Here is a 25,944-nt window from a genome sequence, read left to right as displayed (position 1 = left end):
CCGGGTAAGACACTATTGTTCTTTCCTCCTCAAAAGCCTCCCAAAACGTTGTCGTATTAATACGAACCTCTCACGAATAGAGGTGTCAAACGGGCCTCCTACCGGCGGGCCTAGCCCATTTAGTATCATGGCGGGGCGGGCTTGGACATAATCTTTTGTTTCCATGAAATAGTGGGTCTAGCGGATTAGCCCATCACGGGTCGCAGGTTGGAGCTGATTAACCCATTGCGGATTGCAGATTGCGGGTTTACGGGTCGACCCGTCAAAGTCTAAAACCTTTGTTTGAAACTTCTGTTTCACTTAGATTCTTTAAAAGTTTTAGAGTAAAACTTATAATAGAAAACCCTAGACGTAAGAGTGTTTTCAGTTTGCTTAACAAGGAAACTGAAGAGTCTTTTATTTTTACGACTTACGACTCCGACATAGAGGTGAGACTTGAGAGATTTTTGTTTGTGAGTATCATTGGAGGCTTGGAAGCTGAAGCTATACAGATCTGAACACATCTATAATGGTAATGTTTCATACTTATCATTGACCTTTGATTACATTCTGTTTTGAACTTTTGATTTTTTCAGTTTAGTATTCTAAGTTTCAGGTTTATGTATGATTGTCTCGCTGTTAAAGTGTTAATAGAATTTCTGCATTTTCAGATTAGTGTTCTAAGTTGTAGGTTTATGTATGATTGTCTTGCTGTTAAAGTGTCGATAGAGTTTCTGCATTTTCAGTTTAGTGTTCTAAGTTGCAGGTTCATGTGATTTGTTCATGTATGATTAATATGTGAATATGTGATTTGTTCATCTATGATTGATAAGTGATCTGTTCCTGTTTTTTTTTTTTTTTTTTTTTTTTTTTTTTTCAGCCGTGATCTGTTCTGTTTTTTTTTTTTTTTTTTCAGTTGTGATCTGTTCCTGTTTCAAAATTATATTTTAGTAACAGAGTTTTTTACTTTTGTTTTGATAGGAGTCACAAGAGTCACAGGACGCTGAAAAACAAGATCTTAGTGTTTAATGCTTTACCTCCTCCACATACAGGTACATACATAGCAATGGAGATTCTAGAGAAATGGAAGGATTGGGGAATTGATAAAAAAGTTTTCTCCATAACAGTAGACAATGCTAGCAACAATGATACAATGCAAGACATCGTCAAATCTCAGCTCTTGATCCAAGATGATATGTTGTGTGGAGGAGAGTTTTTCCATGTCAGATGCGCAACACATGTTCTTAATATCATTGTTCAAAAGGGGTTGGAAGAAGTTGGTGATTCATTAGATAAGATTAGGGAAAGTATCAAATTTGTTCAAGGATCTGGACATTGTGAGGTTTTATTTGCAAAGTGTGTTCAAAATGTTGGTTTTAAATCTGAAGGCTGGTTTGCTGTTGGATGTGAAGACAAGATGGAATTCAACATACAAAATGCTTGACAGGGCCCTCAAGTATCGAGCTGCATTTGGGAATCAAAGTCATGGATCCCAAAAACTATAAGTTTCACCCTTGAGATGAGGAATGGCACCGACTAAAGCAACTGAGTGATTTTTTAGAGCCTTTTGATCATATCACGAATCTTATTTCTGGATCTACATATCCAACTTCAAACTTGTATTTTATGCAAGTTTGGAAGATCCAAAATTGGCGGACAATGAATGAGCATAACCAAGATAAAGTAATCAGAGAAATGGTTATCCCAATGAAAGAGAAGTTTGATAAGTATTGGGCAGTAGTTAGTGACACTTTTGCAATGGCTACAGTGTTTGATCCAAGGTTGAAACTCACAATTGCAGAATTTTGTTTTGAAAAACTTGATATGAGCTCCTGTCAGAAAAAGATAGAACATTTGCGAGATCAACTACATAAGCTTTTTGAAGTATATGAGAAGCAGTCAAAGACAACACAACCTCCAACAAGGGCAAGTGGAAATGTTCCACAGAATGATGAAGAACCAAGAGGAAATTTTAGCAATTACAGTGTAAGTTCTTATGTTCTGTTTTGATACATATGTATTTATTATGTTTTGTTTTTTTCAGTTTCTTTTTTCCTTCAGAAAGTTATGTTATGTTCTGCTGATAGGATTTCTTTGCCTTTCGCATAGCAAATGTTGTTGTCAATGGGAAGTCATCTTTGGATATGTACTTAGATGAACCTGCATTGGAAATGAATGGTCTGAAGTATTGGAAAAATAACTCTTCACGGTTTGGAGAACTGGCTTCCATGGCATTTGATCTTCTTAGCATTCCTATCTCCACTGTAGCTTTAGAATCTTTTTTCAGTATTGGTACTAGAGTTCTTAACAAATATAGAAGGGCCGTCTGCCGAAAAATGTTCAAGCACTTATATGTTGTCGCAATTGGCTAAAGGGTTTTGAATCTTATGAAGGAGGTATGTACATTATTTTTTTAAAGTTGTAAAAGCTTAAATTGTGTATTAACATTGTTACTTTGTAATAAATGTAGAAGAAGATGAAGTATATAATGGTGAAGATGAGACCGAAGATGTTGTAGATGATGAAGATGTTGACGGAGAACAAGTTTGAGTGTTGTTGCAGGTTTTTGAGAACTTGAGTTTGAGTTGTTGCAGATTTTTTGAGCTTAAGTTTGGGCTGTGTTGCAAGTTTTTGAGAGTTTGAGTCTGAGTGTTGTTGCAGGTTTTTGAGAACTTGAGTTTGAGTTGTTGCAGATTTTGAGAGCTTGAGTTTGGGCTGTGTTGCAAGTTTTTGAGAGTTTGAGTCTTAGTGTTGTTGCAGGTTTTTGAGAGCTGTGTTGCAGGTTTTTGAGAGCGTGGAAGATTTGAGTGTTGTTGCAGTTTTTTAGTTTGAGTTCAGTTCTGTTTCAAGTTTGACTTCATGTATCAATACGTTTGAGTTTCGGATTTGATTCACTTATCAATGTTTTCATTTGATTTATGCAATGTTAGTGTGTTAGTTAATAAAAAAACTCTTGAACTGAAATGTTTTCATCAGTCTTGAAGCAGACCATAAACGGAGCAGAAAAACAACCCCGAAAATTATGAAACTTGGTGACAACATCCAAACCGGTCATATGAAGCCACAGGAAGAAACAGATCGCGATTTGGGTTTTCGGTTAGCGAGTTATGATCAAATCCATAAGACAGCTCTGAAACAAAACAGACCAGCGAGCAGCCAACTTTGAGAGCGATTTACCATCAAAACACAAGGAATCAGAAGGGGATCTTTATATCACTGGAAAGATCTCGCTACCAAGTTTCTAAAACATCTTTCAAAGTGAGAATCCAAGTTCTGTAGCCATAGTAACTGAAGAAGAAATTAGCAACCTGTGAAAGAAAAACTGTTCTTGAAACCTGCAACCTTGTTTTTATCATTCTTTGATTTCTCTGCAACTATCAGCATTATCTTTATTCTTGATGGCATGATCAACAACGAAATTCACTATTTCTTCCTTTTGAACTTCTTCTATGAAGCTTTTTTTGACGAATCTATTTGCTCTTGGTTTCAACAGACAACAGTTACATGCTCTTGTTGATTGTGTTTCAAATTAGAAATCCATGCCATGACACATACATCATACCAACTCCAAGATTTCCTATCAAAAGAAATACAGAGCTGCTAATTACTGATCACACAAATTCAACATAAAAATAAACAAAAACTAAGGAAAAAAACTAAAAACCAAGAATGTACACAATGCCTGCGGGCCGGACCGTTAACTCGCTGGGTCTTGCGGGGCGGGTCTGGACATATATATTCTGCCCGTGGTCCTAAACGGGCCGGTCCGCAGCGGTCCAAAAAAAAATGTCCATGGCAGGGCGGGCTAGACGGGCGCGGGCTGGCCTGTTTGACACATCTACTCACGAAGTTTCCTTCTTCGTTGAGAGTTATAGGTCGGCTTCCAAAACTACTGTGATTGTGTTAGATTTCCAAATTCGTTATATCTTTTTCACATTTGAAGAATCTATTTACTTGTAAGAAGAGTAATCTTAGGTATTCACCAAAAAGAAAGAGTAATCTTAGGTTTTTGGAGGGGCGGCGAATCGTGTATTGGTATTCTAGGTTTAGCTCAAGAACATGTTCCTCTCCGGCGACCTCCCGATTCAATTCAAAGTTAGTCTTGCTTCAATGCATTTAGACGCGACCTCCTAATGGCTTTTTGCATTCAAAAAGATATTTGTGTTCTTTCAATGGAAACAAACCCAGATTTCCCTGTTTATGCTTGCTTGCTTGGTAATATGTTGGACACACTGCAAATGTGGTGTTGTCACAACTGTTCATCGGACTTGGTAGGATCATCATGCAGTTTATTTCTTGTCCTGGTGTTAGGCTGTTAGCTACTATGATTACTTGATTTTTCCTAATCGTTAATGATTATCACTTTTTTGGTGTTCATGTAAGAGTAGATCTGCAAAGAGGAACATTGTACTCAATAGCTTATGTCTGGTATATCTAGATTTTTGGGCATTATCTTCTATTAATATTTCTATATATATTTAATATATGTGGTAAAGAAGGTTTAGAGTTTGGCTACAGGTGATAGTGCCACATTGATATTAACTTGTGACGTAGTGTTGCTGAAAGAATTGATCTTTGATGCTACACTAGGATTGGAAGTGTTGTTTCCCTTTATTGTTGAAGATTCACAAGTTTTCATTTATCATTATTCTTAAGCAGGAAAATGTTTTGATGGATTTTAGTTAGCAATTTTGTAACTTTAGGAGATATGATTGAAGACTCTTTATGTAAAATTTTAATGGCGCGATTAGCCGAGGCCTTTGCTATCTGTAGCACACAAAAAATAATAAGCTAGAACTTTGCGTTTTATATGGTTGCTTCGATGCAGTGGTTGTTCAACTTTCTACTCATCTTTATACAATAGCTTCTATTGGGCTCACTAAAAACTAAGTTTCTTCTGTGCCATGCTTATAATCCGAATGGTTTTGTGTATGTTGACTTGGTGAATCATCCTCTCGAAGAAGAACCTTGTTTACTTGATTCAGAACATGGTTGGGGTTGAGTCTCTGAGTTACTTTCACAGGTATGTTCTGCAAAGAAGTTATTCCTCTATTAAGACTCTGAAGTCAAAACTTGGAAAGGATCATTGTGCATGTGATTCTAATTGTTAATGAAATCTTCTATAGTTGCAAAATTGGTGGCTTTGATGCCATCATGCTTGTAGTGTCTGCCACAATTTTCTTCTTATTAGATTACTGATTTCACTCCCATGTCCCACGCAAATAGAATTTAGTAGGAGTAGTAATGGTGTTCGTCAAATATATTAGATGGATAAATCCGGTTATTGACATTGGTTAATTCTGGTTAACTAGTTGATTAGATTAGTCTAAGTATAAAGACTAAGATAGCTGTTAATTCTGGTTAAGCTTTGTAACAAACTTTTATCCTTTGATTGAATAAGAATCACGTTTCTCTCGTTTTCCTTGAGCTTCATCTCTCCTCCGTCGTATTTCCTTCTATTCCGGTTAATCGGAATTTATTATGGTATCAGAGCTCTATAATTGAGTTTCTATTGCTTCTGCATCTCGCGACGGAGATGAGTTGTCCGATTTGCTCTTGTTTTCAGTTTGTTCAAGAATTATTCATCGTTGTGTGCGATTTTCTCATCGGAATCTTATACATCTTTCTGATCCTCTTAATTCTCTTTTGATTGACCTTCGTGATTACGAATCTTGCTTTTGATTCTTCTTCTCGTCTCACTTTTCTTTGGATTTCTTGTTCTTACTTTGAGAATGGGATCTTCTGGTAATGTTCCGGTGACTCGACCTCCCACTCCGATCCCAGTGAATGGACTACCGCAGTATCAGATTGATCAGTATGAGAATCCATATTACCTCCATAATGCTGATCACGCAGGACTTGTTCTAGTTTCGGATCGTCTTGTGACTGCTTCGGATTTTCCTTCTTGGAGACGCTTGATGTGGATGGTTCGTAATGTCAGAAATAAACTTGGATTTATAAATGGTACGATCTCTAAACCTCCGGATGATCATAGAGATTTTGGTGTATGGTCTAGATGCAATGATATAGTATCTACTTGGTTGATGAATTCAGTTGATAAGAAGATAAGCCAGAGTTTGCTTTTCATTCCTACTGCTGAAGGGATTTGGAAGAATATACTATCTAGGTTTAAGCAAGATGATGCGCCTAGGATTTTCTCTATTGAACAGAAGCTTAGTAAGATTGTTCAAGGATCAATGGATGTGTCTACATTATACACATCTCTACTTACTTTGTGGGAAGAACATAAGAATTATGTAGAGCTTCCTGTTTGCACATTTGGTCGTTGTGAATGTGATGCAGCTGCCAAATGGGAAAGGTTGCAACAACGGATTCTTGTGACCAAATTTTTGATGGGATTGAATGAGGGTTATGATCAAACCAGACGTCATATACTAATGCTCAAGCCAATTCCAACTACAGAAGAAGCTTTTAACATGGTCACACAGGATGAACGCCAAATTGTTGTTCAACCGACTACTGGTGTTGAGAGTGTCGCTTTTCAGAGTGTTGCTTCTATGAATGATGCTGAGAGTGCCTATGTTGTTGCTTATAATACAGGCAGGACCATTCAGAAACCTATTTGTTATCACTGTGGCAAAGTGGGACATACTATTCAGAAGTGCTATAAGCTTCATGGTTTTCCACCTGGTTACAAAACGAATGCAGGATACAATTACAGGCCTGCTACACAATTCCAACCTCGAATGCCAACGATGCTTATTCATCCTAGAATGTTGCAACAGTCATCTGCTCTGATGGTTCCTTATGCTAATTCTATGCAAAATGCCAATGCGGTGGCTCAACTTTATTCTGAGACTGGTGCGTTTCCTATTGAGGATACATCTTATGGTTCTGCTGCTCCTCAATATGCGCAGTATATGGTTCCTAACAATGTACCTCAGAGTTTACAAGGTTTTACTCCACAACAAATCAATCATATGGTGTCTCAATACAAGGGTCAAGTTCAGGTTCAAGAGCCTATTGCTACATCTTCTGGTTCTAGTATTCCTAGTGCTATGGCTACAATTTCTGAACATGGCTTGATGGCTAAGACTTCTACTTCTGGTATCACTATACCTTTTCCTTCTACTTCTTTAAAATATCAGAATCATATTCTAACTTTTCACAATCATATTCTTTCTTCTTTACAACAATTATTACCGCATGATGCTTGGATTATAGATAGTGGAGCTTCTAGTCATGTTTGCTCTAATCTAGCAATGTTTACAGATCTAAGACCTGTTACAGATATCACTGTGACTCTGCCGAATGGTACTAGGGTTTCCATTACTCATATAGGCACTATTTTTATTTCTGAGAAGTTAATACTTTACAATGTTCTACATGTTCCTGATTTTAAATTCAATTTGATAAGTGTTAGTAGATTAGTTAATAGTTTGTCTTGCTCTACTCATTTCTATGTTACTTATTGTTTAATACCGGAACTTTCTCAGGGCTTGATGATTGGGAGGGGTAGAGTCTTTCAAGACCTTTACATTCTGGAAACTGAGAATACATCCCTCTCTCCATCTCTTCCTGCAGCTTGTTCTTTCTCTGCTTGTGTGATTTTTAATGATACTCTTTGGCATCAATGTCTTGGTCACTCGTCGCATCAAGCTTTGCAAAAACTAGTTAGTTTGATTCCTTCTTTGAAAAATACTTCTTTATCTTCTCACTGTTCTATATGTCCTCTAGCAAAACAGAAAAGGTTAGCTTATGTCTCTCATGGCAACTTAGCAGATGAGCCTTTTGATTTAGTCCATATTGATGTATGGGGTCCCTTTAATGTCGAGTCTATTGAAGGGTTTCGTTATTTTCTTACCTTAGTTGATGATTGTACTATAACTACATGGGTTTATATGTTAAGGAATAAAAAGGATGTTCATACCGTTTTCCATGTCTTTCTTAAACATGTCAAAACACAATATAATCCATCTATTAAAGCTATACGATCAGATAATGCTCTTGAATTAGCTTTTACAAATATAATCAAAGAACAAGGGATGGTTCATTATTTTTCTTGTGCTTACAATCCTCAGCAAAACTCTGTGGTTGAACGCAAACATCAACATCTTCTCAATGTGGCTAGATCTTTGTTTTTTCAATCTAATATTCCTTTACCATATTGGAGTGATTGTGTGCTAACTGCAGTTTTCTTAATAAATCGTATGCCTTCCCCTGTTTTAGCAAATAAGTCTCCATATGAATTGTTGCTTGATAAAATACCCGATTATAGTCTTCTTAAAAGTTTTGGTTGTTTGTGTTATGTTTCGACTAATGCACATAAACGCCATAAGTTTTCCCCTAGGGCTAGACCGTGTGTCTTTCTAGGTTATCCAGTTGGTTACAAGGGCTATAAAGTTCTCGATTTAGAGTCAAATTCTGTTTCCATATCTAGGAATGTTACTTTCCAAGAAGACATATTTCTTTTTAAGACTAGTTCTTTATTGTCTTATGTTGTTGATATGTTTCCCAATTATATATTACCTTTGCTTGTTCCTCTGCATTTTGTTGATAGCATGCCACTTTTAGATGAAGATTCACTCATCCCTACTATACCATCTGCATCATCCTCGTCATCAGCATCATTAGAATGTGACAATAGTACCATTCCGGCTAGTACTGCTAGTACGTCTGTGACAGGTGTTTCATCTGTTTCTACTGCTCGACCAAAGCGGCAGTCTAAAGCCCCTAGCTACCTTTCTGAGTATCATTGCTCACTTGTTCCATTTATCTCTTGATTACCACCTACAAAAACCATTTCTCCATCACCTAAACAACCAACACCATTTCCCCTTCCATCTCCTCCATTATTTAAACAGCCAACACCACTTCTTCTTCCACCTCCTTCCTTACCTAAACGGACAACACCATATCCTATTTCGTCTGTTTCTACTCTTGATTGATACAATCCTTTAGTTCAATTTTATATCCTTTCTTATAGTACCGAAACAGGGCCACAGACTTTCCATCAAGCTATGAAATCGGAAAAGTGGACTAATGCAGCAAATGATGAGCTATATGCTCTTGAGCTTAATAAGACTTTTGTTGTTGAGTCACTACCTGCATGAAAACATGTTATTGGCTGCAAATGGGTTTTCACCATCAAATACAATTCTGATGGCTCCATTGAGAGGTACAAAGCAAGACTGGTTGCTCGAGGCTTTACTCAGCAGGAAGGGATTGATTATCTCGAGACTTTTTCCCCTGTTGCCAAGCTCACTAGTGTCAAGTTGCTTCTTGGTCTTGCTGCTGCGAAAGGATGGAGTTTAACTCAGATGGATGTCTCAAACGCTTTCCTCCATGGTGACTTGGAAGAAGAAATATACATGAGTCTACCTCAAGGATACACACCGCCACCAAATACAGTTCTCCCTCCTAATCTGGTATGTCGTTTACTCAAATCGCTATATGGTTTGCAACAGGCCTCTCGGCAGTGGTACAAGCGTTTTCCTTCCGTCTTTCTAGGAGCGAACTATGTCCAATCTCCTGCTGATAACACTCTCTTTCTCAAATTCTCTATGCTTCCTACCGGCGAGTGTTCCATTGTTGTCGTGCTTGTTTATGTCGATGACATTATGATAGCAAGTAATGATGAGGCTGCAGTTGAAGTTTTAAAATCACTTTTGAAGTCTGAGTTCAAGATCAAAGATCTCGGTCCAGCTCGATTATCCTCGGTTTGGAAATATCAAGAACATCAGACGGGATCTCAGTTTGTCAACGTAAATATGCTCAGAATCTTCTTGAGGATGCAGGTCTCCTTGGTTGTAAACCAAGTTCAGTTCCAATGGATCCAAACTTACATCTTACCAAGGATATGGGAACATTGCTACCTTCTCCTACGTCTTACAGAGAGCTTATTGGACGCTTACTCTATCTCACTATCACACGCCCTGATATAACGTTTGCAGTGCATCAATTGAGTCAGTTTGGCTCACTCTGAACTTTGCTTGAATGGTTTCTCAGATGCAGATTGGGCAACTTGTAAGGAGACAAGACGTTCAATAACAGGTTATTGCATCTATCTTGGTTCTTCATGGATTTGTTGGAAATCTAAGAAACAAGCTGTTGCAAGTCGAAGCAGTATCGAATCAGAGTATCGTAGTATGGCACATGCCACTTGTGAGATAATTTGGCTTCAGCAGTTGCTAAAAGATTTACACATTAAGGAGGTTGCACCGGCCAAATTGTTTTGTGATAATAAGTCAGCTCTACATATTGCGATGAATCATGTGTTTTATGAGCGAACGAAGCATATAAAGATCGACTGCCATACGGTTCGTGATCAACTCAAAATAGGTACTCTTAAAGCTCTACATGTTCCTACTGAAGAACAACATGCCGACATTTTGACCAAACCTCTCCAACCAGGACCTTTCCATCACTTGCTGCAGAAAATGTCTTTGTCAAACCAGACACTTCGGAGATAAAGATTTGAGGGAGGCGTATTAGATGGTTAAATCCGGTTATTGACATTGGTTAATTCTGGTTAACTAGTTGATTAGATTAGTCTAAATATAAAGACTAAGATAGCTGTTAATTCTGGTTAAGCTTTGTAACAAACTTTTATCCTTTGATTGAATAAGAATCACGTTTCTCTCGTTTTTTTCAAGCTTCATCTCGCCTCCGTCGTATCTCCTTCTATTCCCGTTAATCGGAATTTATTAGAAAATTTATTAAATTTGGCTTTTGTCTTTATTGAAGTTGATTTGCATCTGTTTTGATAAGACTCGTGAAATTGTTTTTCCCCGTTAACTTGTAGCAGGCTATGTTTGAAGAGAATCTAGTTGATCTACCATTTGCAACATTTTCCCTCACTAAATTGGAACCAAAGTATATTATTTGATTCTAGCCTCAACCTCCTGTCATTTCATTTGTTTATTAATCGCGCAGACCTTGTGAACACACTATAAAACTGCTATTGTTCTTTGGCTTGGTACAACTATTTGAAAGGAAAGTAAATTATAAAGAAAAATATTTAGTTTGTTCATATGTAAATTGGTAAAGTTTTGTCTCGTCGTAGGACGGGCTCAATGCTAGTTTACGATAATTTACTAAAAAATGGCTTATTGTCGGGTTATTTTACAAAAAAGTATATATATATTAGAAATATGTGAATTTGGTTTTATTTGTTTTGTCAACTGAACTTAATAATTTATTAACGTTATGTTTAAGGAGTAGTTAACATGACATGGTATGAGGTGCGGCTATGAGCTGTGAACATGATTTCTAATAAATAATGAAATCTTTGAAAGCAAATCAGATTCTGTATATACTTCTATATTCATCCAGAAAAGCCAATCTCGTCGATTGAACTCATACATGGATAAACCAACATATATAGTGAAGAAGCCCATCAAATACTAACGAAAGTTATTAATTTATTCTGAAATTTGTCAAGAAGGGTCATAGTAACGAAAATATGGTCTAGAATATTTAGTTCGTGACATATAATTAGCGATAATAAAATTGAAAAAATTGAACAGAAAAGTTGAAAACATAATTCATGAGAAGCATCCTAATGGCCCGATAGTGTGAATCCAACCAGACTGATCAAGAACTGAATGAATTGTCAACACTTGGATTGCATTTGGTACAAAATAATATATCTCTTAGAGTCGCACCATATATATTAAATTTGAACGTGGAAAATGTTGTTAATTAAATGTTGTTAACGATGTGATTATGTAAACGAATAAGGATTAGGTTAACAGTCATGAGTTCAGCTATTCACAAAATTGTTTCCGGTCAATAATTTAGGGACTTTCGAGGTATATCTATTATAGTATTATACAATGCATCTTGATCTATTCCAAAAATATAATATCTTAAAATTATTGGAACAAGACATATGCTAACAACGAATGTGTGTGATCCGAGAAAATCAAATATAGTGCAATTTGAAAGAAAGCAGATAAGAAAATGGATACTAAATTCAATAGTATAAAATGAGACTATGCATACCAAGATTTATCATGACTATCAGAGATTCGACTGCATGTGTGAGAATTACGGGGATCTAAATAGTTGAATTACAAGACTAATATGAGTTTTTAGTATAATTTTAATTCAGGTCACGATGGATGGTAAAAATATTTGCCATTCAATAAATTTGAGAATAGTTTAGGCGACGTCCCATGATTCTCATATATCCATCTTGAATTTTCTCATTTCATATATATTCTTGTTTAAATAAAGGCTTATTTGGAACATATTAGAGTTTGAGTTAAGATAATATAAATCATTCATTTATCTGTTTATACTTTAAAAAAATTGAAAAGTTTAATATTCATTTTTAGTAAATAATCCTGAAATTATGTGAATTTCCCAAAATTTTCATCCGATCCTATCTATTTTTTTAAACAACAATCAATTATATTATCATAGAAATGTTCTTTAATATATGATACATTCATAACGATTGAAACAAATAAAAGAAACTGAATACAATTTGACGAAGAAGTGAAAGTGACCATGCTTTCTTAAGCTTTAAAGACAACAAATAAAATCTGTTAAATCCACTTTTTATATACTCGTAAAAAACTAACATCTTATAGATAAAATTCCCAAATGCTTTCTACATCATTTTGATTAAACCAATACACTAATATGTTGCTTGAAATGGTAATGGTTGTTATGGATCATGTGTTTTGAAATGTTGTATGCGTCTTTGCCGGTTTGTGACAATGGTTTTCTCCTTTTATAAGAACTAAACTTTTTGATCGATAGAATGAGACAACATCATCATTGGACTAACCATCAGAAGTAGTAGGCCAATACGAAGCATGAGAGAGCCAATTCCTTCAGCGAGAGCCAATTCCTTCGAGCGAGAGGGTTAATTTGACCATTATCCATATTAATAAAAGTTTAGAATGTTAATTTTGGCTATCTAAATTTTTGAATTCATCTAGTTACTTAAATGTTTAATTTCGAATTATCTGTTTTTTTAGCTTAAAATCATGTTTTGTCAATATTGTATATATCCCTAACTTTTGGATTGATAAAAACACGAGTAATTGTTACAAAATAATATAACTATTAGAAGAGGAAACGCTCCCATGCACTATTATCAAGGACAATTTTTGAAACATGCTCTCTGGCGCCAACGAAATGCTCCCTATGCGTCTATCGCACAAGTTGAGTATAATTACTTGTTGTTTTGGGGTTTTCTGAAACGTGCCTTCAAGCTGAAATCCTACAAGACATCAAAAGATCTTCTATCCTTTGCAAGCTCATCAAGGATTGTGCATCCTTTTGGAAGACTCATCCTCTTGAAAAACTCATGTAGTTTTTATCTTTATCTTTCTTGCAATCCTCTATTTTTAAATTGTAAGAACCTTCATCATTTAATGTTTTAAGTTTAATGAAAGTTTGTTTGTCCAAAAAAAATTGTTACAAAGTAATATTTTTTCCTTTATAAATTAATTGTCATTTTAGATTGTTTTACACAAATTAGCAAAAAAAAATAAAGAAATGTTTTATTATATATTGCTTGACTATTAGAATTCCAAAAAAAAATATTTTATAAGAGACAAATAAAATAATTTTTTATTAGAAAAATACTGAAAATACGATAATTTCTGATAATTAAAAAAGAGAAGCTTTTGTGTCTTATATATGTTCAGCCCTACATAAATCATAAAGCCAATCTAGCCGATTAATTTCACACAAGGAGAGAGACTGAGAGAGCATAATAATATATAGTCAAGTATCCTATCAATTATTAACAAAAAAATATTACTATTTATTCTAAAATATTACTTAAGAGAAATGTTGGAAAAGAACAATTCATGAGAAGCATCCAGATTTCGGATTAGTGTGAATACAGCCTGATTAAGAACTGAATGAATTATTGTCAACAATTTGATTTGGTACAAAAAAGCATGCCTCTTAAAGTCACACCATATTAAACAAATTAAGAAAAACATATTAGAACGTGGGAAATGTTGTTAGACGACTAAGGAGTTAGGTTAACAATTTTACACACATGAATCAGCTATTCACAATTTTTTTCTTTCTCGGTGAATAAGCAAAGAGACCTGTAATACATATCTATAAAGTTTCTTCATATCTGCAATCCATCTTAATTAACCTGTTCCAAAAGAATAAGATATCGAAACAAAAAAAAAGTGAAAATCATTGGAATAGAGAGAAATGCTTATAACGTTTGATCCAAGCATACTCAATCAGGTCATTACAATTTGAAAGAAAAAAAAAGATATAAGAATTGTTTAAAATGAGATTCCGACATACCATGAATATCTAACACGACTGCCATGTGTAAGGATCAGCCATATAGATTGGTCTATAAAATCAACACCGGTTGAAAGATAAATCAGTTTTATGACAAAACAATACAAGACTAAACTTCCGCAATTTTATTTTAGTAGTAGATATTTTAGAACCCTTTTCATAAAATTTTCTTAACATCTTTATAAGAAGTAAGAATATATGTCAATTATGATATAATTAATAAGTATGAGTGTATTAAATGTTTGGTCAGTTTTATGTGATCATAATACAACTATCAAAACTTGTTTAGGAGGCGAGGCCACTTACAATGACTTCCAAAACCCCGTGAAGTCAAATAGTTCGTTGTCTTAATTTATTTATTAAGATGAACTTAAGATAATTTATTTGTGTGTGTCACAATTTAGTGGGTGGGTGATCTCCAATTATTATTATTTAATTACACATATAATAAATGATATAGAAATGATCTTGTACTTTTTAAAAGGTTATTACTATTATTATTAATTTATTATATTATATAATAATCAGTTTTATTCACTTGTGTTTATCTGCCTCCATTATATTCATTTCTAACATGTTTTGGATGATTATGGTCTACAACATTTTTTGTTGCTTTGAAATGGCTTGTTCTGCGCTCATATCTATATATATCTTTAAGAAAATGAATATATCCTGAGTATATATAAGCTAAGAACACATTTATTCACAGACCCCAAAAACGGTTGATTAAATTAAATTTGCATTAGCTGTAATGGGGATCATCATATCCTCACCTATATATTTGGTCCTATCTATTTCACATCAAGACATGGTACCCACCTTCCTCCTCCCACTCTAGATTTATTATATATCTAAGTGAAATGTGCTGTCGTTCACATTCATCTCCCTATAGTATTTTTATTTTAATGTGTATATTTGGTCACATGAAAATGATAAGATTTATCTGTGGATGTTAAACAATGGTTGGACCAAAATGCTAAATAGAACTATACTATATATGTTCTTACTTTTTCTTTTTGTTTCTATTGATAAAGTGAAGGTGTTCATTTTGGTAGCTATAGACAAACTAAAAGTGGTGCAATTAACGTTAAAATCATCTTAACCAAAGAGAAACTGATGAGAAGTTTGATTCGAATGTTTTACGGTAACATTACGTGAAAACAAATCAGTTGATAAACAATGAATGTATAAAAATGTACCGACATTCTATCTTTAAATGTAAGAAACAAAACTAGTAGTTTAAAAGAAAATTTATATATATTCCTCATCATTGGCTTATTTAAAGCCAATCAATTAATAGTTGTTGACAAAAAAAATATTAAAAAAATACTACATAAGTTTACCTTGTGTTTTGTTGAATTTGTACTTTATATATTTAATGTCTTTTGTGAAATTAAATTGTACTCTACGTAATAAAAATTAACTTGTGTATTCGATCGTATAAACGTGAACATGGCCCTGGCTCCATGTGGTTTTCTTTAGTGTCATTTAGATCGATCTGTATCAGCTATGCTATCTTAAAATCATTTCCACGTTTTCGTGTATCCGCTTTTTATGTTATCTAATTAACATTTAAGTATTTAAAAATTAAGAATATATGAGATAATTATTTAAGTTTCGATTTCATGGTTTAAATAATTTTTTTGTGGTAAGGACTTTTTTTTGGTTTACTGTTGAATGGGTAATTTGTTAAAACGTTTTACAGTAAAGAGGCCGATTATGCGAGGTGAAAAAACTTTGTTACTTATTATTATTATTATTATTATTATTTTCTGACGTTGACTTGCACTTCTACATATACTCTATATAAAAAACACCCAACCACATCGCAGACAGATCGCAAAAACTACTACTCCTTCATCAATCATCATCATCCTCATCATGGCTAGATCCTTGCTTCTCTCGGTGACCCTCACTGTCCTATTCATCGGCGTTGTCTCAGCTCGTGACTGGAACATCCTGAACCAGCTCAAAGGAACCACAACCACCACAAAGACTAGCGAAACCGCCGCCGTGTCTTTGAAAGGACCAAACCTAAACGGATACTGCGAGAGCTGGAGGGTCAACGTGGAGCTTAACAATATTAGGAACTTTTTGGTGGTGCCACAGGAATGTGTGTGGTTCGTCCAAAAGTACATGACCTCATCTCAATACGAGGAGGATGTGGAGAGAGCCATTGATGAAGCTGTCCTTTACCTAGGAAAAACCTGTTGCGAGAAGAAGACATGCGATGGCATGGATGCTTGGATCTTTGACATTGATGACACTCTTCTTTCCACCATCCCTTACCACAAGAGCAACGGCTGTTTCGGGTAAATACACTAAACTTAACCAATAACCATCTACATATATTGTCCAAAAAAAAACCATCTACATACATTAGGCTCCATCGGTTTGGGTTGACCAAATATTTAGTTTGGTTTTTGGTTCGATTTTGGATAATATAATAAAGGGCAATTGTCATATATACCACTAAAATATATTTTTGTTCCAAAAATACCACAATTTAGTTTTTTTCCCAAAAATACCACTAAAATATATTTTTTTCCAAAAATACCACATAATTGAACTAAATTTTTAATACTAAAAACTAATTTCTAAATTCTAAATACTAAATCATACCCCTAAAAACTATACCCTAAAACTAAATGTGTCAACTCAAACCTAAAAAAAAAAATTACATTCTTAAAAATCAATTTTTTGTGTTTGTGGTAATTTTGAAAAAAAAAATCTTTTGTGGTATTTTTGGAAAAAAAAACTAAAATGTGGTATTTTTGGAAAAAAAAACTTTTTTAGTGGTACTTAAAGGAATTTCTCTATAATAAATTAAATTTACATTTTGTATGGTGTAAAAAAAAATTACATTTTATATTTTAAACCAAAATTATATATAAAATTCAAATATGATTTCTAAAATTAAGTTACATTAGTTTTTATTTTATTTTGGTTCGATTTGGTTTAAGTTTTCAACTGAACTGGTTTAAGAAATATATAAAAATTGTTTAAAATAATATAATTCTATTTTCAATTAGAATAAACAAAATAATAATAATAATAATAAAAACTAAATTACTGTGTTCGCTTCGGTTTGATTACATTAAACTTTGATTTCGATTTGGTTTGTTTGGTATAAGAAAGTAAACTAATAAAATCGATCAGGTTATAAAGAAAATTTGGCTTGATTTTCGGTTTAGAACGGTTTCTATGTCTATTTCTATCATTTTTATCTGGTTAGCTTTAATCCGGTTAAGACATAAAACCCGGGATTGAAATGTTACATTGCATTGATTTGAATCAGTGGTGAGCAACTGAACCAGACCAAGTTCGAGGAATGGCAAAAGATGGGCAAAGCACCAGCCCTTCCAAACATGGTTAAGCTGTTCCATGAGATCAGAGAGAGAGGTTTCAAGATCTTTTTGGTATCTTCTCGTAAAGAGTATCTCAGATCCGCCACCGTCGAAAACCTTATCGAAGCCGGTTACCACGGCTGGTCTAACCTCCTTCTAAGGTATATTATAATATTATATAGATTTCCCGGTTCGATTCATATTTAATAACCGAGTTAAACCAATATGTAAAAAAATTAACCGGTTAAGTTGTAAGATCATTTTTATGGTATAATAACTTTTTTAACAAATCGGAAAATTGCAGGGGAGAGGCAGATGAGAAGAAGAGTGTGAGCCAATACAAAGCAGATTTGAGGTCATGGCTTACAAGTCTTGGGTACAGAGTTTGGGGAGTAATGGGTGCACAATGGAACAGCTTCGCAGGTTGTCCAGTTCCCAAGAGAACCTTCAAGCTCCCTAACTCCATCTACTATGTCGCATAATAAAACCATTTTTACTGTCCTAACCAAAACAATAAGATCAGATGTTTTAATCTGATTCTTGAGTATTCAAGTCTCTTCCTTTCTCCGCTTCTGGTTTTTATAAACAATTCAAATGCATATGATCTATGAACCATGATCATCTTTTGTTTGTGTTGCATTCGGATGTTTTCTTTTGTATCACCATTTTGGGCCTTTGTGAAATTATTGATTATGGGCTTTTGTTATATAATCTCCTCTCTCTAGTCTCTATACCTAATTTAGTTTCAAGAACATTGCTGGATTAAGTAAGAGTGTAAAGACTAAAGTAGAAATTCATAATAACTTGAAAGCTACTCTAAGTTATACAAATTCTAAAGAACTAAAAAGAACAACAAACAGCAGAAGTTGGAAGCTCAAGCAATTAAATAATACTCTGACTACACTGAGCTGTCTCCTTCTTCCACCAAATCTTGTTGCTGTCTCTTGAAGCTTTCTTATGACACAAACCTCAGACCCAATTTCACCTCACAGTTTGGTACAACCTCAGCTTTCTTCACAGAAAATTCTAACCTTTTCCCATTATATTACATATCTGATCTCTTCAATCTTAAAAAACACCTAGTCACATACATTTCTCTATATCACCTTCTGCTCTGCTTTTGAGCACAGCTTGCCTCAGCCATGGAACCAAACACCATGGCTAGCTTCGACGATGAGGTAAGAGAGAAAGAACTAAACAAAACCAAACTCGTCTCCTGTGTTTTGTATACAAATTATTCAGCTGGGTTTGCATGACGTTCTTTTAATGGATGCAGCATCGTCATTCCTCCTTCTCAGCTAAGATCTGCAGAGTCTGTGGCGATGAGGTCAAAGACGACGACAATGGCCAGAATTTTGTGGCATGTCACGTGTGTGCTTACCCGGTTTGCAAACCTTGTTATGAATATGAGCGTAGCAACGGTAACAAATGTTGCCCTCAGTGCAACACTCTTTACAAACGCCACAAAGGTAAATTACACCAAAACCCTGTTTTGGTCTTTACAAATCGATAACCCTTGCTTGACTCTCATCTCATATTGGTGAAATGATTTTTTCTGAAGGCTCTCCTAAAATAGATGGAGATGAAGAAGGAAACAATGGTCTTGATGGTTCAGATGATGAGTTGAATATCAAGAACCGCCAGGATGCTTCCTCCATTCACCAGAATTTTGCTTATGGATCGGTATCTAAATGACTTGGATTGATTGTTTTCTCTTTTCTTCGAAATCTCCCATTCCCATTCGAGATCAAGATTCTGAGTAGTTTATGGGTATTGCAGGAAAATGGAGACTACAATAGCAAGCAGCAATGGCGTCCAAATGGTCGAGCCTTTTCTTCCACTGGAAGTGGTATATAGAAAATATATCTAGCTATGTGTGATTTTTATATGCATAGAGATGTATAAGAGCAAATTATGAGGCATGTTTCTATGTGATTTGATTTGAAGTGTTGGGGAAAGACTTTGAAGCAGAGAGAGATGGCTACACAGATGCTGAGTGGAAAGAGCGAGTAGATAAATGGAAAGCGAGGCAAGAGAAGAGAGGTTTAGTGGTAAAGGGAGATCAAACAAATGATCAAGACAAAGAAGATGATGAAGAAGACGAATACTTGTAACAATAAGAAAACACTGATCTTTCTTTCATCTCAAGTAATAAATATTTGAAGAGTAAGTAACTGAGTTCTTGTTGATTACATTACAGAGATGCTGAAGCAAGACAACCTCTCTGGAGAAAAGTCCCAATCTCGTCTAGCAAAATCAGTCCATACCGAATCGTGATCGTTCTTCGTCTTGTTATCTTAGTTTTCTTCTTCCGTTTCCGTATCTTGACACCAGCCAAAGACGCATACCCTCTCTGGCTTATCTCAGTCATCTGTGAGATCTGGTTCGCACTCTCTTGGATCCTCGATCAGTTCCCGAAATGGTTTCCGATTAACCGAGAGACATACCTTGACCGTCTCTCAATGAGATTTGAACGGGATGGTGAAAAGAACAAGCTTGCACCAGTTGATGTGTTTGTCAGTACGGTGGATCCACTTAAGGAACCTCCGATAATCACAGCCAACACTATTCTCTCGATCTTAGCTGTTGATTACCCAGTTAATAAGGTGAGCTGCTATGTGTCTGATGACGGTGCATCGATGCTCCTGTTCGATACATTGTCTGAAACTTCAGAGTTTGCAAGGAGATGGGTTCCGTTTTGCAAGAAGTACAATGTCGAGCCAAGAGCTCCAGAGTTTTACTTCTCTGAGAAGATTGATTACTTGAAGGATAAAGTCCAAACTACATTCGTCAAAGATCGCAGAGCAATGAAGGTCAGTGAAGAAACATCTTTACTTTTAAAAATCATACGACGGGTCTTCACTTACACTTATCCATGTTTTGCAGAGGGAATATGAAGAATTCAAAGTGAGGATCAATGCTTTAGTAGCTAAAGCTCAGAAGAAGCCTGAAGAAGGTTGGGTGATGCAAGATGGTACACCATGGCCTGGGAACAACACTCGTGATCATCCTGGGATGATTCAGGTCACTGCAAAAACCTCAAAACCCAACGCTTCCGATATACCATCAAAGATTCCACCTTGGAAACTAAACAAAACTACTTTTGAGTTTCAGGTGTATCTAGGAAAAGAAGGAGCATTCGACATCGACGGTAACGAACTGCCACGTCTTGTGTATGTATCGAGAGAGAAGCGTCCTGGCTATGCACACCACAAGAAAGCTGGAGCCATGAATGCAATGGTAAGTAAACCAAACCAAACCAGCCATAAAAAGGCTCTGTCAGAAACCAAATCTAACTTTTGGGGAAATGTTGCAGGTGCGAGTCTCAGCAGTGCTAACAAATGCTCCATTCATGCTCAATCTAGATTGTGATCACTACATCAACAACAGTAAAGCCATAAGAGAATCAATGTGCTTCCTAATGGATCCACAGCTTGGTAAAAAGCTTTGTTATGTTCAATTCCCTCAAAGATTCGATGGAATCGATCACAACGATCGATACGCCAACAGAAACATCGTCTTCTTCGATGTAAGCCTCTTCATCATCTTCATCACCACAACAAAAACCCCCAAATTCAAATTCAAAACCCTAATATACATCTGTGTCAATCTTGTAGATAAACATGAGAGGCTTAGATGGGATCCAAGGACCAGTCTATGTAGGAACAGGATGTGTATTCAACAGACCAGCACTATACGGATACGAACCTCCGGTATCGGAAAAACGCAAGAAGATGACTTGCGACTGTTGGCCGTCGTGGCTATGCTGTTGCTGCGGCGGAGGTAACCGTCACCATCACAAATCGAAATCATCAGATCCGTCAAAGAAGAAATCAGGAATCAAGAGCTTGTTATCTAAACTAAGGAAGAAGAGCAAGAAGAAGAGTGATGACACTACGATGATGAGCAGCAGCTATACGAGGAAGCGATCTACGGAGGCGATTTTTGATTTGGAAGACATTGAAGAAGGGCTTGAAGGATACGATGAGCTTGAGAAATCTTCGTTGATGTCGCAGAAGAACTTTGAGAAGAGGTTTGGGATGTCACCTGTGTTTATTACATCGACGTTGATGGAGAAGGGAGGTTTGCCGGAGGCGACGAACACGAGCTCGTTGATCAAAGAAGCCATTCATGTTATTAGCTGTGGCTACGAAGAGAAGACTGAATGGGGCAAAGAGGTAAATAGTAGTAATATATGGGTTATATTATGTTAATATTGCAGAATTGCTATACCAATGAGCAAAATAATTTCAAGTGAAAATTAGTTTGCAAAATATTAATAATTTTTCGAAATTTCATTTTAGAGTTATAATTTCAAAGATTAACTAAAATTAGTTTAAAAAAAAATCAAGTAAAAATCAGTTTGCAAAATTTTATTTTCGATTCTAAAATTTCATTTATATTTTAAAAAAATATGATTCTAATTTAAACAAAAAAATTCATCAACTATATATTTGATAAATCAATATTATCAAACCTTTTATTTATTTTTGAATGATAACCAACATGATGTAGTTTTATGGTAATGATAATGGTTTGAGTGTGAACTCTAATGTTACATTTGGTATTTGAATTTTTTTTTTTTTCAGATTGGATGGATTTATGGATCAGTGACAGAAGATATTCTAACAGGATTCAGAATGCATTGTAGAGGTTGGAAATCAGTTTACTGTATGCCTAAAAGACCAGCTTTTAAAGGATCAGCTCCTATCAATCTGTCTGATCGGTTGCACCAAGTGCTTAGATGGGCACTCGGTTCGGTTGAAATCTTCTTTAGCCGTCATTGTCCTTTGTGGTATGCTTGGGGAGGCAAGCTTAAAATTCTTGAACGTCTTGCTTACATCAACACCATTGTCTATCCTTTCACTTCTATTCCCCTACTTGCATATTGTACTATCCCGGCCGTTTGTCTTCTCACCGGCAAATTCATCATTCCAACGGTAAGTCTCATTATGTTTTTCCTTACACCTTAGGTTTACACTTTTACCCATAAATCATTAAAAATCACATTTTGCAGAAATTTTTAGAAACCAATTCATAATTCCTACATTTAAGGGGTGTATTGAAATAATGATTTTGGAGGATTCAATGAGATTTAATAAATTTGGAATTTTGATAGATTTTAAACTCCAAAAATTTTACACTTTTACCCGGAAAGTTTCTAAATGTTGTTGATTTGCCCCCACCAAACTCACAAAATCAGAAAATGATCAAAAATTCCCTTTAAACACTATCTTAAAATTCATAAAAGTTCACTCTTTTAGCCCTTCATTATCTAAAGATTCACACTTCCACCCTAAATGTTCTTGATTTGTCACAAATCGAAGAAATGATCAAATTTTATCAACACTCATTTTGCTATCTTTTGATTCAGATAAACAATTTCGCAAGCATATGGTTCCTTGCTCTATTCTTATCAATCATCGCGACGGCGATCTTAGAACTTCGTTGGAGCGGCGTGAGCATCAACGACCTCTGGCGTAACGAGCAATTTTGGGTCATCGGTGGTGTCTCAGCTCATCTCTTCGCCGTCTTTCAAGGTCTTCTCAAAGTCCTCTTCGGTGTTGACACTAACTTCACTGTCACGTCAAAAGGAGCCAGTGACGAAGCTGATGAGTTTGGAGATCTTTACCTCTTCAAATGGACCACTCTTCTCATCCCTCCGACCACACTCATCATCCTCAACATGGTCGGTGTTGTAGCCGGAGTGTCTGACGCTATTAACAATGGATATGGTTCTTGGGGACCGCTGTTTGGGAAACTGTTTTTCGCGTTTTGGGTCATTGTTCATCTCTACCCTTTCCTCAAAGGTTTGATGGGTCGACAAAACAGAACCCCGACGATCGTTGTGCTTTGGTCTATCCTTCTCGCGTCTATCTTCTCGTTGGTTTGGGTAAGGATTGATCCGTTCTTGCCGAAACAGACTGGTCCGTTACTGAAACAGTGTGGCGTCGACTGTTGATTAGTCACCGCTACTGCGTTTGCGTTTCTAGTCGCCCTTTTGAGCCATTTTGCTTGGGCTATTTTTCGATTTGGGTGTTCTTTGTTTGATCATATGGGTTTTGTAAGGAGAAAAAACAATTCATACTTTGAATCACATGTTAAATAATAGACAAAAATACAAACAAATAGAATGAAATATAATAAATCCAATCACATTACACAACACACATAACGATTTGGTAATCATCAACCAAAGACACACCACACACACAAAAACAAACAGAGTGATGGAAATAATTTCACAGAGGCAAACTTGGTAATAAATTAATGAAACTTATACTCACAGTATCAGTGTAAACCAAACATGTGTGGAATTCGAGTTTTAAGAGCTTCGACTGTACTTGCTAGTGACCATTGAGTGATTGTTCCAGTAACCACCAACTGTTCCGATGATCGGTGATTCAGGGCTCCTACTTGGAGATTTCCTCGGCGAGTTCGTGGCTGAGAACTGTTTTATCTCCGCTGCAGTCAATGCCCCCAATATAGGTCTTTCGTCGTGGCTTTGAACCGGTTTCCAGTGTTTCTTCTTCTCTGACATTGCGGTTTCAACACTGCTGCATCCGCTGGTTGTCGTCGGAGATGTGGATAGCCAGGTTGAGAGACTAGCATCAACAGCTACTTCTTGAGTTGTCTGTTTCTTAGTTTCATCTCTTGATCTCCGGTTCAAGCTGAATGATGATGACAATTCACCAACCTGTTGAGGCTCCAAGCTGAAGGAAGCATTAACCGCGTTCTCCTTTCGAGAATGTGTTTGTGTTGTTGTTCTTCCTTTGGATTTCACAGCTTTCCATTGGTTGAGATTCTCGATCGGGTTCAGTACTGCGTTGATATATCCGCTTCTGTCTCTAGCACTCGCATTAGTCTTTTCTCCTATCTTCTCTATGTCCATAACGTTATCTGCAATCTCCTCAGTGTAAACTTGTTTATCCCAGTTGTGCAGCTTATCATCATAACTATCACCATCATCATCATAATAGTCTTCATCAAGTAACCCACCATCATCATCATCTAGATCGCTTTCGTCACAATCCGTTACATCCTCCTCTTCATCATCACTTTCTCTACAATTCTGGTATCTGTGGTTTGAAGGATAAGACCCTGACGAGTTAGATGTAACATCACTCCCCTCAGATGCCTGCCTCGACGTCTTCACCTCTTCTTTCTTCTCTTCAAAGAACTCAACAGATTCATCTACTACAATGTGTTCATATGTTTTGACATTCGTGTCAAAAGTCACTTTCTTCCTAGTCGGACTCGGGCTCGGACTCGGACTGTGTTTCTTCTCCTCAACCTTGTCACTGCAATTTAAATAAAAGATTCAAATCTGTTTAGATAGAACACAAAACACAAATAACATGAGTCTGTGCAGGAAAAGAACAAAACACACAATACTTACCAGATATCATCAGTGATTGGAGTTACAGATACTTTAGAGACTTCCACCACAGTCACATCTTCCACAACACTAGCAACTCTATCATCATCCTTTACAGACTTTGTTGGGACTTCATCGACAACAGGAACCTTAAGATTCACCTCAACATCCTCTGCAGACCCTTCAGAGATTCTCTACATAAAACGAAATAAATTACTTAAAATCAAACAAAACCCAACAAAAATGGAAGCTAAAACTAGATTTGTTTCCATGAGAAAAAAAAGAAGCTTACGTTTAAACGTGGTTGGAAAGATTCACGACGTCTCTGACGGCGACGATGATTCTTCCGACGACCGAAGCAACCTAGTAAGCAACCCATTCTCTTCTAAAAACCTCAACGAGCTAGCGAGAGAGTTTGAAGATAACAGATTCCTTTGAAGAGATTGCTTGATTAAAGAGTCAACATCACAAAGAGATGGATGATTTTTTTTAACTGAGCTTTCAACTTTAGAAGAAGAGCTGAAGAGACTCACTTGTTGAATTTAGGGATTTAGATTTCCCTTTTTTTTTTACGGTGATTTTACTTTTCTTTTTTAATTTGAGTTTATTAATATATTAATTTTGTGGGGGTAAAAAATAAAGGAAAAGTAGATGACCGTTACGAAGTCTGACCCCACGCATTTTAGACTGTGTAATTGGACCGTTACTATGTGGGCCACTGCTTTATAAATAAAGAAGAATAAGTATTTTTTTAAATTGGGGATAATGGGCCGTCGTAAACCCATTTATGGTCGGTCCACTAAACTTTTTTAGTTTTTTTTTACAACTACTAACTTCGACGACGAGCTTGATGAGACACATGTACGGACGAGATAAAATGGGGGTGGGATTGATTAGCGGCAAAAAATGAAAATTGAATTAAGGGCTGTCGATCGTATATGTAGTTCCATGTCTGAGTATCCATACTAAAATATCCAATCCAAA

The 25,944-nt window shown here is 35.9% G+C and overlaps 5 protein-coding genes across 5 annotated transcripts; 4 read left to right on the top strand and 1 right to left on the bottom strand.

The window, feature by feature from the left end:
- Positions 1 to 1,638: 1,638 nt before the first annotated feature.
- Positions 1,639 to 2,679, top strand: LOC147934857 (zinc finger BED domain-containing protein DAYSLEEPER-like). Its single transcript, XM_087472829.1, has 5 exons — positions 1,639 to 1,965; positions 2,067 to 2,271; positions 2,373 to 2,375; positions 2,450 to 2,523; positions 2,641 to 2,679. The coding sequence occupies exons 1-5, from the start codon at positions 1,639 to 1,641 to the stop codon at positions 2,677 to 2,679; spliced, it is 648 nt and encodes a 215-aa protein (XP_087328955.1).
- Positions 2,680 to 3,937: 1,258 nt separating this feature from the next.
- On the top strand, positions 3,938 to 10,586 carry LOC147934856 (uncharacterized). The gene has a single exon (XM_087473623.1). It carries the CDS (start codon positions 5,712 to 5,714, stop codon positions 8,721 to 8,723), a length of 3,012 nt encoding a protein of 1,003 aa, XP_087329749.1. The 5' UTR covers positions 3,938 to 5,711; the 3' UTR covers positions 8,724 to 10,586.
- Positions 10,587 to 16,017: 5,431 nt separating this feature from the next.
- On the top strand, positions 16,018 to 18,293 carry LOC104725041 (acid phosphatase 1). The gene is made up of 3 exons (XM_010443638.3): positions 16,018 to 16,547; positions 17,534 to 17,743; positions 17,887 to 18,293. Exons 1-3 carry the CDS (start codon positions 16,117 to 16,119, stop codon positions 18,062 to 18,064), a joined length of 819 nt encoding a protein of 272 aa, XP_010441940.1. The 5' UTR covers positions 16,018 to 16,116; the 3' UTR covers positions 18,065 to 18,293.
- Positions 18,294 to 18,450: 157 nt separating this feature from the next.
- LOC104725043 (cellulose synthase A catalytic subunit 4 [UDP-forming]) lies at positions 18,451 to 23,711 on the top strand. The gene is made up of 12 exons (XM_010443639.3): positions 18,451 to 18,760; positions 18,859 to 19,051; positions 19,144 to 19,265; positions 19,362 to 19,431; positions 19,530 to 19,692; positions 19,783 to 20,395; positions 20,469 to 20,606; positions 20,697 to 20,822; positions 20,899 to 21,111; positions 21,200 to 21,760; positions 22,172 to 22,522; positions 22,957 to 23,711. Exons 1-12 carry the CDS (start codon positions 18,725 to 18,727, stop codon positions 23,542 to 23,544), a joined length of 3,174 nt encoding a protein of 1,057 aa, XP_010441941.2. The 5' UTR covers positions 18,451 to 18,724; the 3' UTR covers positions 23,545 to 23,711.
- On the bottom strand, positions 23,702 to 25,613 carry LOC104725044 (uncharacterized). Its single transcript, XM_010443640.2, has 3 exons — positions 25,253 to 25,613; positions 24,982 to 25,154; positions 23,702 to 24,883 (listed from the first exon to the last, which is right to left on the bottom strand). The coding sequence occupies exons 1-3, from the start codon at positions 25,337 to 25,339 to the stop codon at positions 23,908 to 23,910; spliced, it is 1,236 nt and encodes a 411-aa protein (XP_010441942.1). The 5' UTR covers positions 25,340 to 25,613; the 3' UTR covers positions 23,702 to 23,907.
- Between the last annotated feature and the right edge of the window lie 331 nt (positions 25,614 to 25,944).

This window comes from Camelina sativa, chromosome 11, assembly GCF_030686135.1.
Source record: "Camelina sativa cultivar CO46 ecotype springtype chromosome 11, ASM3068613v1".
Classification (NCBI taxonomy): Eukaryota; Viridiplantae; Streptophyta; class Magnoliopsida; order Brassicales; family Brassicaceae; genus Camelina; species Camelina sativa.
The sequence above is the reverse complement of the archived record's forward strand: the minus strand, read 5'-3'. Positions and strand labels throughout refer to the sequence as shown.